Below are 12,120 nucleotides of genomic sequence, written 5' to 3'. Positions count from 1 at the left end.
ATAGAACAAACCCAGGAGTCCAGGAAAAAAAAAAAAAAAAAGGCTTTTTCTCAGCATGAAAAGAAACAGGAATTGATTGGGCAAGTCCTGGGCAGACTGCTGTCACAGCCCACTTCCCAGGATCCAGGGATGACTCTGGGCCCCGCCTTCTTGGAAACTAATTTTAATGGGTACCATCCTGGGTCCTCCATCCTGCCAAGTAGCCCCAACCTCCAGCAGTGGTGGCAAGAGGCGTCTGATTTTGATTCACTGAGGAATTTCGTACATCCCTTTACTGCTTTTCTGGAACTGTGAGCGCTTCCCATGCCCAGAGGCGCTCTGTTCACAGCTGTCCTGGTCAGGGCAATCCTGACGGGATGGCCAGCTGGGCTGATGAGTGACAGTTGGCCTCCAAGCTCCTGCTCCTCCCCAGCAGCCCGCCAGCTTCTCCTGAGGCTTGATCACCACCTGGTGGTCATTAGAGGAAGCGCCTCCCTGAGCCCCTTGACAGACCCTCAAAGGTGTGCAGCTACTGTGGGCCCGTGGATGAGAGCCTGGAGGGCAGCGTGCAGAGGACAAGTAACTCGGGACTATGAACAGAATGACAGAAACCAGGCACGAAAGAATCACTCTCTGTCCCCACCTCCTAACACTTCTATATCAATATTATGGGGCTTCCCTGGTGGCGCAGTGGTTGAGAGTCCGCCTGCCGATGCAGGGGACACGGGTTCGTGCCCCGGTCCGGGAAGATCCCACATGCTGCGGAGCGGCTGGGCCCGTGAGCCATGGCCGCTGAGCCTGCGCGTCCGGAGCCTGTGCTCCGCAACGGGAGAGGCCACAACAGTGAGAGGCCCACGTACCGCAACAACAACAACAACAAAAATTATGATCCTTGCAGGAGGAAAAGAAATGATGTAGAAAGAGATGTCAAGGTATGGGGAGAGCCAGCATTCCAGGCACATAGTTCCAGTAGGTGTGATGGGTTTTACTGGCAGGTGTACATTTCTGCGAGATACTAGCCATGATAGCTCCCTCCTTCTGTTTTTTCTCCTTCCTCATGGACAGAATCTTACTTATAGACCTAAAGGCAAAGCTAAAAGCAGCCCCAGAAATCACCCAGTCCCCCCATTCCAGACAGGAGTGTGGAAGGTAGTTTGAGAAATAAACATGGGTGTCTTCCATGTTTCACAGGACCTTCACACATGCCCATCAATGCACCTTCAAGAGGATGAGTCAGAATGGTCTTATTCCCTGTTCTCATTCACCCACAGTAGGCAGAAACCTACTGGCGGGCTGGGCTTTCATTTTCAATCTGTGGTGAATCCACAGCTGTCCTAGGGCTAAGTGACACACCAGCCAGCAGCTGGTAAGTTTCTAGTCTAGTCTCCAGACACACGATGAAGAGGAGACTGCTGGCTCTGCCAGCTGAAGTGTGATCCAAGAAGATTCAGGAGAAGTAAACAGTACCACTGCCAAAAGGGCTGGCCCTTAGGGCAGAGGGACAAGCTGACCTGGCCTTGCATAAGAGGCATATGACTTCTGACTGCGGGAGAGTGTCATATGCCTGGGATATTACTCATACCCTCAGGATAGCTCTCAGCCCTTCTCACTTACATGGGACACCCCTCTAACAGAAAACAAAATCACAAGGAGAGATGAGGCTTAACATGTGCCAGGCTCCAGGAGAGGGACACAGCAAATGACATGAAATTTACCCTCCACTGAAAATGGCTGTTAACTATCTATGTTAACTAACATTTATTGAGTTCTTACCATGTGTTCGGTGCTGTCCTAGAATCTCATTCAAGCCTGACAACAACCCCTTCTAGGGTTGAGTAAATATTCTTTTTCTCTTTATTTTACAGATGAATAAACTAAGCACAGAGAGGTTAATCACTTGCCCAAGGTCACACAGTTCAAGAATGGTAGAGTCGGGCTTCCCTGGTGGCACAGTGGTTGAGAGTCCGCCTGCCGATGCAGGGGGCGCGGGTTTGTGCCCCGGTCTGGGAGGATCCCACGTGCCGCAGAGCGGCTGGGCCCGTGAGCCATGGCCACTGAGCCTGCGTGTCCGGAGCCTGTGCTCCGCGACAGGAGAGGCCACAGCAGTGAGAGGCCTGCGTACCGGAAAAAAAAAAAAAAAAAAAGAATGGTAGAGTCAGGTGTTGAATGCAGAATGTCTGACCTAGAATGTGTGCACGTCACCACCACACTGCTGCTTCCCTGTGATGCACGCAGACTCCCATGGCAGGGAGAGCTCTGAGCACAGAAAATGAGAGAGGGACAACGTGGTGACAGAAAGGATGGAGACGTTAAGGCATCTCCAGCCTTAATCCTGCTTAATAATTTCATCTCACGGCAGCCCAGAGCATAATGACCAGTGTTCTGGGCAAACATGGAACTACTTCCTTTCCTGGTCTCTGATGGAGCATGAAAGGATGCCAGCTATGTTGCTTTATTGAAAGTAGAGTTGCTCCACCATGGGAAATAGCTACATTGACCCTGGATGAAGCCATGAAATGGAGCTTTTGACTTTGCCACATCTTGCCGTCAGTAACCCAACTCCTAAGTGTTCATGGCCCACCGTCTGCCCTTACCTGTCTGGGGAATCTATCAAAGCACCTCCATACCATCCAGACATTTTTAGCCTGTGTCCCAGTGTTCTCAGGACGACATTAGCTGGCAGATATTTTAGGGCAATAATTAATTTTAATTCATCCACAAATAACTTACCTAAATTTCATAAAGACCTCTCAGACACACAAACACAAAGTTATGTTAGCAATTTGGGGGCAGTTATGCCTTCTGGCTCTCTTCAAATTACATGCCATAAGACATGGCTAATAATTTGCAGTTCTACTTTGTTTCTTATATTTATCTCTTTCAGATTTCATAATAACTCTCAAATAAGAAGCCAATGCTTGGAAATGATAAAAGATTTATCTAAAGACACAGAGAACTAGAACCAATTTAAGAAAAAAGAAAGTAGATCCCCCATTAGCCAACTGGTCGACTCCCCAAAGGGAGCAGCTTGACCACACCTGCCATTTTAATCTTTACTCTTCATGCAAAAGAGTTTCCATGGGGTTCCACTGACCAGTGGTAGTATTTTTATTCTTGCCACAGAAAGAGCAAGCATTCCCAGAATGCTGGATGCCATTTAGACACATAGGAGGAAAATACGATTTCCTAGGGATGAAGTGTATTCCCGAGGCTGTGTCTGAACACACGTGGACCAACTGACATTGGTCCTAATCAACTTGGCTACATCGTGATTTCCCACGTGATGGGCAGACTGAAGCAGCAGCTGATTTGCTACTTGGATTATTTGAATGCTCGGCTTCAGTCTGCAGCGTGAACACATTGTGTTGTTCGTCAGTGTTGACTGACAGCCGATTTGGTTGTGTAAGTGATGGGGAAGAGCTTGCGTTCTGGAGCCAGACCCTGTGCTTTCCAATGGTCAGCCCAGCATGTCTTAGCTTTGCGACCTTGGGTAAAGTCTCTTGTGACTCTATTTCCACAACACAAAAGGGGATAATAACTGGACAGGTCTAACAGATGGTTGTGAAGAGTTGCTTCTTATAAAGCCCCCAGCAGAGTATCTGGCACACAGTGACTGTTGAATGAATTTAGCCATGATTATTTTGTATCAAACTGTATGTATATGTTTAGAAATTATACACACACAGGAGAGAGAACCCAGATTTAGGTACAGTCTCTACTCAAGATCAAAATACATACACCCTCTACATTTTTGCATTTAATTCACCATTAGGAGTTTTTGAAAGTAACCCTGAAGATACATGACATCCACAATCATCCTTTTGCCAAGGTTTGACTTTAAAATCATGCCCATTATGAAGCCATAAAGGAAGAATAAGTCACTGAGCAAAATAAGGGAGGCTGATTAACTCACCAGCATATGCATCTCAATTCAAGTTTATAATCTTATGTAATATAAGATTTTATTTAATCCTTAGACTCATCCCAGTTGCTTCCTCTCTTTACAGATGAGCCAATTATGTGCTGCAGCAGTTGAGTCACTTAAAGATCTCTCTGTTACAAATAATGAAATCACAACTCAAACTAGTTGAAGCAGGCATGGACATTTATTAGCTCCTGTAACTGGAGAAGATACTGGATTGGTACACCTTCAGGCTCAGCTGGATTCAGGGGCTCAAACAATGCTCTCAGAGTTCTTTTTCTCCCTTTGTGGCTTTGTCTCCCTCTGTGTGTTTATTTCATTCCAAGACAGATCTTCAAGGAAAAAAATCTATGGGGCCTATGAACCAGAGTCTCAGATCTAAAAGGAAGAGAAACTCTTTTCTTCCCCAACAGTACATGTGTCTACAGCAGAACAAGGAAGTGTGATTGACTTAGCCTGAGTCATGTGCCTACCCCACAGAAGCCATCTTAACAGTGAGGACTACGTTTTCTGTGAGCAACACAGATTCAAAATAATGGCCACTTAAAATTCAAGTGTATTTCTCTAGCCAAAAAAGCATGTAGGTAAGCAGTCCAAGACTGGTATGGCAGGCTCGGATCCACGTAGTTCTCAGGGATTCAGTACTTCCTGTCTTTTTTTCTGCCCTTTCCAGGGTACCACATAGCCCCACATGGCAGGATAAAGAATAGGGTGGGGGAAGCATGAGACATTTTCAGACTTTCAAATTACTCTGATTCAGCCCCACTACATAAGACCAAGGAATCCAAGTAACCGCATACAGAGAGGGCTTCCCAGTTTTTCACATTGCTTAGCTAAATCCCAAGTCCCACACTGCCTAAGGATGTTGAAATGCTTATTTCTCTATCCACCTCCCCATGACAGATGCCTACTCATCCATCAACTCCTCAAAAGAATAAAGTATCTGCTAATCCTCCTGGTATGATGGAGAACTTCAGGCTCAGAGAAAAGCTAAATACACTGTTTGATCTAAGATGAGCCAGGTTCCTAATCAATCATGCAATCAACAGGTGACCATACATCATACATACATTGATGACCATACATCATCAATGGAGATGAATCAAGATGGTGGGTATGGTGCTGGTGCTGAGAAATATCAAAATGCTTTACCCTCAGCCTGATACCTCCTTGTCATTGTTTTAGCAGTTTTCATTTCTAATACTAGATCAAAATTCTAAGTTACCCTTGAAAGTTTGGCTTCTGCTTCCTTCAGAGAGAACTCAGGTGTACAGGAAATGTTGTCCTCTGTTTAGGATGGGGCTTCTCCTCTGAGCTGGACCAGATCTAAGCCAGGCATGGCCCAGAGCACATTTCCTTCTAATAAAAGAAAAACAATAGCAGCAACCACAGTGCCTGGAGCTCCCTTCTAAGGAGAGACACAGGGGTGGGGAGGGAACACCTTCTCCAAGCCCAGCCTTAAGGTCAGTTGTGGATTTGCAGGGCTGTGAAGCATGTAGAGAAGCAAAGCTGGAGGTTATTTCCAATTTGGTTTTTGGAGATGAAGACTGGCTGGGTGGCCGGGTAGCTTCTCATCTACTCTGAAAATTAAACAGCACACTTTGCATATACTTTTAACTCCACCTTCTTATCCATGTCCCATTTTATTACTCTGTAACCCTGTAGATGTTAAAGTGGGCTGGGAGGAGGTAGTCAACTATCACTTTCATTTGACAGATTAGGAAACAAAGACCAAGAGCATGTGTGATTTTATGATAATTGCAGAGCTGGTTAGATGGCCCATCCAAGCCTGCAGCCAGGGAGCCTGATGTCCAGACCTCTTTTCTATCCACTAAAGCAGCAGTTCTCAGCATCAGCATCACCTGGGAACCTGCTAGAAGTGCAAATTCTTAGACCCTACCCCAGATCTACTGAATCTGAAATTCTAGGGTGGTGCCTACGATCTGTGTCTTAACCAGCCTTCCAGGGGATACTGATGCACCTCAGGCTGGAGAGTCAGTGCTGGGACTGGAGGTTGCACGTGCTCCAAACTCTTCTCACACCTTTGCATTAAAGGGACTCTTCTTAACCCCTCGCATTTGTTTCCAGAGTGGTCATGAAGTATGTACTTAGAAAGCTGGTAACCGAAAGCCTGGACCATTCAGGCTCCTTGAAATATTTTCTTTTAGTAAACTTCGAGAGCCAGCTCTCTGTGGGGCTTGTGCTGATTGGGGATGGAAACCTTAGCTTTCCTTCTTACTTGATCTCTCTTGGAACTTTCTTGCCTCGGGTAGTTTTGTCTCCTAGGAACCATGGAAAGAAAGTGTGTCTACAAATACTTCCTTTAAATTCTCTTCTACCTGATACTTTCAATTTGTTAATAATTTTATACATGAACAGTATATAAATATACTTTATTTTTTAATATTTTATTTACTTATTAATTAATTAATTAATTAATTTCTATTTTTGTCTCCGTTGGGTCTTAGTTGAGGCACGCGGAATCTTCGTTGCAGTGCGCGGGCTTCTCTCTAGTTGTAGCGCATGGGCTCCAGAGTGCGTGGGCTCTGTAGCTGTAGCGCGTGGGTTCAGCAGTTGCAGCCAGGCTTAGTTGCCCCGCAGCATGTGGGATCTTAGCTCCCTGACCAGGGATCGCACCTGCATCCCCCACATTGGAAGGCGGATTCTTTACCACTGGACATGGACTTTAAAATTTGAAAAGATCGGATAAAGAGCTTTTGGTTGATTCTCCGCCTCCATCACACACACACACACACACACACACACACACACACACACACACACAAATTCACATGCAATTCTGGACCCTTTGAGGGTACTGACGAAATAGTTATTGAATTTATTAAAGACTTTCCCTTAGAATCAGAGGAGGAAAGCAAATGCTGCTGCTAGGAGGAAGCTTTATTTGAAATTCTTTAACACACAAGACCCTAAAAGAATAATAAACCTATTGTGTCTGATGGAAAACAGGTATTTGAGTGTTTGATTCTAGTACAAAAAACATATGTGTTTCATTGTATACATCTTACTTGCAGTAGAAAGGAGAGAGTTTCTATATCTTAGTCATTCATTCAATTACTGGCTCATTTATTCATTTTTACCGAGTGACCATGCATGCCGGGCCAGGCAGACTCCCAGGCACTGGGCTAACACAATAAAGGTGGGTCTGCCTGCATAGAGCTTACGGTCTATGGGAAAGACAGTCTATTAAACAAGGGATTTACAACTAAGGGATAAAAGCATCATCACAGGACACACTAGATACATTTGGAGCACAGAGCAGGGTAACAGAACCATGTGAGGGTGGGGACAGGAAAGCCAGAAGGGTCACACAAGAGGCTGGAGGCAAAGCAAGGTCGATAGAAGCTGCCCCAAACTGCAATGAGCACTGGAAGGAAAGGGAGGGCCAAGGGCAGGAGGTACTTCTGCAGTCTAGTTGATGTCAGCGGGCATCACTACCTGGCCTTTGGCGAAGGATGGAGATGATGGTGAAGGTCAAGAAAACCATGCTGGCTGCGCCTCCGATCATCAGGCCCAGGAGGCTGCCGTGCACCTGCATGGCCTGACATCGCTCCCCAGTGTAGAAGAAGGCGTGACCAGAGACGCATCTGGGGAGACAGGACACAGGGGCGTGTGGGAACCACCTGAGCCCCAAGGGCTTCCTGACAACAAGACCAACACAGCAACAATGGCAGAGGACACTCAGCAGTTACACGCACCTGGCCTCGTTCAAAGTGCTTTATGGAAGTCAATTAATTTAATCCTGGAACAACCCTTTGAGGTGGTCGTTATTACCAGGCCATTCTCATCATCCTTATCTTTCAGAAAAGTTAGATAACTTGCTCAAGGCCACGCAGTTAGTAAGTGTCTCACTCTTGAAGTCTAATCTCTGAAGGTCTGTCTCCAGACCCTGTCCTCTTGGCTACCACGTGCAAAGTTCAGGAGGAAGGTTTGAGACACTTAAAGAATGTGTTTCCTGACACACAGTAGTGATGGTTCAGCAAACTCCACCAACAGATGCTGAAATTAGTGGGTGAGGGTTTGAGGAAAGGCAAGATGTCTGCATGGTCTCTGAGTGTCTCTCCCAAGACATGTGTTAATTAAAGAGTGAGGAATGGTAACTTCTCAGGAGACAGGGCTGGCAGACACCCTCTTGTCCAGATGTCAAGGTTAACATCACCGGTAATAACACATATTGACATCCGGTACCCCTCACAGGACACACTGAGAAGGTCATATCACGTCTTGGTTCTTACCCAAAATGTACAACCTCAATATAATCATGAGAAGACATCAGATAAACTCAAATTGAGGAACAATTTGTAAAATAACTGATCAACGCTCTTCAAAAGTATCAAGGTAATGAAAGACAAGACCAAGGACCCGCTCAGGATTGAAGGAGCTAAGGAGACATGAAAACTAAATGGAACAAGGGGTCCTGAATTGGATCCTGGAACAGAAAAAGTGTACTGGTGGAAAAACTGGGGAAATCTGGATAAGGTGTGTCGTTTAGTTAATACTATTTTTAATAGTATTTACCTTTGTTAATGCTCACTTCTTGCCTTTGCTAATGTACGATGGTTATGTAAGATGTTGACTTTAGGGTATGGGGAACTCTGCTGCATTTTTGAAATGTATCTGTAAATCTAAAATTATTTCAAAATAAAAGTTTTAAAAAGAAAGAACAGGGACTTCCCTGGTGGCGCAGTGGTTGAGAGTCCACCTGCCGATGCAGGGGACACGCGTTCGTGCCCCGGTCTGGGAAGATCCCACATGCCGTGGAGCAGCGGGGCCCGTGAGCCATGGCCGCTGAGCCTGCACATCTGGAGACTGTGCTCCGCAACGGGAGAGGCAACAAGAGTGAGAGGCCCGCGTACCGCAAAAAAAAAAAAAAAAAAAAAAAGAACAGTTGGGGGCTTCCCTGGTGGCGCAGTTGTTGAGAGTCCGCCTGCCGATGCAGGGGACATGCTTTCGTGCCCCGGTCCGGGAAGATTCCACATGCCGTGGAGCGGCTGGGCCCGTGAGCCATGGCCGCTAAGCCTGCGCGTCCGAAGCCTGTGCTCCGCAAAGGAGAGGCCACAACAGCGAGAGGCCCGCATACCGCAAATAAAAAAAAAAAAAAAAAAAGAAAGAAAGAGCAAAGCGGAGATCAAAAAGAGCTGAGAAGAAATGTAGGTGTTTTGAGCCAAGCAGACCGGCTCCCACATCTGCTACTATTTTATCAAATGAAACTGATGCTTCTGTCATCACATACACCCTTTTATGAAATATTTTATGCAATAACAAACATTATAAAAAGAACTATTAAATATAGCAAACTGTGCAGACAGACAGACCTGGATTGCAAGTCTAAGCTCCAGAATTTACCATCTGGATAATTTCAGACAAATTACTTACTTCTGTAAGCTTCAAATTTCTTATGCCCTAAACGGGGATAAGAAGGACCTTTATGTCACAGGGTGGCTGTGAGGAATAATTTAGATCATGAATGCAAACTGCTCGGGGGAGCACATGACACATAGCAAGCAGCCCCCAAATATCAGATATTCTTCTTATTATTATTGAAAACATAAATATGATAATAGTACAATTGAACTAATGGACAATAGAAATAATAATTAATAACAATAATAACACTTGGAGTCAGGAAAGGTTTAAGCTTTGTCCTGAGTCCCTGTGGTGGAGCCTTGATGCTAAAAGCTCTGGGTCGGGACTTCCCTGGTGGTGCAGTGGATAAGACTCCGCGCTCCCATTGCAGGGGGCCCAGGTTTGGGCCCACATGCATGCCACTAGGAGTTCTTATGCCATAACTAAGGAGCCTACAAGCTTCAACTAAGGAGCCCACCTTCCACAACTAAGACCCGGTACAACCAAATAAATATGTAAATGAATAAATATTAAAAAAAAAAAGCTCTGGGTCATTTTTGAGCCCTGCAGTGGAGTTCAAAATTCCAACAACATTCAAGATGATGTTGACAATGTCCCAGAGGTAGCTAAGGGATACATGTGAAGAGACAGGGGATTTGGGACTCTTCTGCTCTGGCAGGACCCCTGCTCTGCCCTCTGATTCCAGGCACGGCTTTTTGGAGTCAAGGACCGACACGGTTGACCATCTGATGGCGTGGATGCCCTGACCTGAAAACTGTGTCTTTTAGCAGAGTAAGCAGACATAGGGCTCCCCTCTGCCGACCCACACCTGCCGCCCCAGGCCACAGAGCCTACCTGCAGCTCGCCATCCCCTTCACGTTCACACAGATGCCTTCGTTTTGACAAGGGTTCGGGTCACATGGGTCTCTGAAGTACTGTGGCCAGTTGTGGTCCTCCATGGGGCCCGTGTTATCCACCGACCGCTTCTGTCGGCTGTGCTGCTCCTGGTCCAGGCTGCCCAGTAGGGCTTTCTCTAAGGAGGCCTTTCCCGAACCTCCTTCTGAAGCCGGCTGCTCCTGGCCTTGGAAAACGAGGCTTTGGGGGATCAGCCTGCTGTCTTTAATGTGAACTTCAGTGTGGTTAAGGTGGGTGATATCTCGAGGAAAGAGACAAAGGGTGGTGAGGAAGATATATGATTAAATCTGACAACAATTCACTTCCACTCCTGGAGAAAGCTCCCTGGGCTGCCTCTACCCTTCTTGGTCTTCACCTTTAGTGACGTAGAAAAGTGGCTTTGAATCCAGCAGATTTTCATAATGCCAACTATTTTACAGATTGATTATTTTTTATTGAAGTATAGTTGACTTAAAATATTATACTAGTTTTAAGGTGTATAAATAGTAATTTGACATTTTTATAGATTACACTTCATACAAAGTTATTATAAAATATTGACTATATTCACCGTGCTGTACATTACATCTTTGTAACTTATTTCATACATAGTAGTTTGTACCTCTTAATTCCCTGCCCCTATTTTGTCCCTACCCCTAACCCTACCCCTACCCCTTTCCCCTCTGGTTTGTTCTCTGTATCCGTGAGTCTGTTTTGTTATATTTGTTCATTTGCTTTGTTTTTCAGATTCCACATGTAAGCAAAAACATACAATATTTGCCTTTATCTATCTGACTTATTTCATGAAGCACAATGCCCCTCAGGTCCATCCATGTTGTTGCACATGGCAAGATTTCATTCTTTTTTTGCTATGTTTATGTTTAAAGTAGTCCAATCACGATTTTATTTATTTAACTTGAGAAGAGAAGCATAAAGTGAGTATGGATAGACTGATTGAAACTAAATTGAAGTCAGCCAACTGTCACATTTGATAAGTTATACAAAAAGGTGACACTAAAATTTTAGTTTCTCCCCAGGACAATTAAAATCGAGATGGGAGTCCTTGAATAAAAGAGTACAACGTGGTTCTCTTAGAGCACATCTTTTTTTTTTTTTAACCTAGTCACCCCAAAAGATCCCCACCTTCCATGAGATGCTTTAAAATATCCATGTAAAGTCAATAGAACACCCAGAACATAGGATTATTTATTCAGGAAAACCAGCAAAATACCTTCAAAGTCCACAAACATTATAAGGTCGTCATTTTTAAGGAAACTCCTCCTTTTCAGCATTTGGTGGGAGATGATAGCACCCCAGCCCCAGTCGATGCTTCTAAAACAGGCACAGCTCTTGTCATAGGACCCCGTGACAGACGGCCTGTCCCAGATGACGGAGCCTTTTATTGCTGCAAAGTTACAGATTACAGAAAATCACATTATCGCTTTATTTTTCACTTTCCATTTGTCTTTAATGAGTACAGAGAGCTTTTTTTAATTGAAGTATAGTTGATTTACAATGTGTTAATTTCTGCTGTACGGCAAAGTGATTCAGTTATATGAATAAATACATTTTTTTTACTATTCTTTTCCATTATGGTTTGTCATAGGATATTGAATATAGTTCTTTGTGCTGTACAGTAGGACCTTGTTGTTTACCCATAAGAGCTTTGTTAATCAGAAAAAATGTGTTGAAAAAAATCAGGTTATTTACTCTTTCCAGGAGAATTATGCTGGAGAGGATGTGGAGAAAAGGGAACCCTCTTGCACTGTTGGTGGGAATGTAAATTGATACAGCCACTATGGAGAACAGTATGGAGGTTCCTTAAAAAACTAAAAATAGAATTACCATATGATCCAGCAATCCCACTGCTGGGCATATACCCTGAGAAAACCATAATTCAAAAAGACGCATGCACCCCAATGTTAAGTGCAGCACTATTTACAATAGTCAGGTCATGG

The 12,120-nt window shown here is 44.7% G+C and overlaps 1 protein-coding gene across 1 annotated transcript in view; it reads right to left on the bottom strand.

Moving 5' to 3' along the window:
* Positions 1-246: 246 nt before the first annotated feature.
* MEP1A (meprin A subunit alpha) overlaps positions 247-12,120 on the bottom strand; it is a gene marked incomplete at both ends in the record, with an annotated part of 38,045 nt that continues 26,171 nt past the window's right edge. Inside the window, 5 exons of the mRNA XM_079712651.1 lie at positions 247-533; positions 3,245-3,487; positions 7,361-7,509; positions 10,124-10,424; positions 11,394-11,567. Of these exons, the coding sequence (XP_079568777.1) occupies positions 247-533; positions 3,245-3,487; positions 7,361-7,509; positions 10,124-10,424; positions 11,394-11,567 (1,154 nt within the window). The remainder of the gene's footprint in view (positions 534-3,244; positions 3,488-7,360; positions 7,510-10,123; positions 10,425-11,393; positions 11,568-12,120) is intronic.

This window comes from Hyperoodon ampullatus (genome assembly GCF_949752795.1).
Source record: "Hyperoodon ampullatus genome assembly, chromosome: 10".
NCBI lineage: Eukaryota > Metazoa > Chordata > Mammalia > Artiodactyla > Ziphiidae > Hyperoodon > Hyperoodon ampullatus.
Note: the sequence above shows the minus strand (reverse complement) of the source record. Positions and strands in the feature narration are given on the sequence as shown.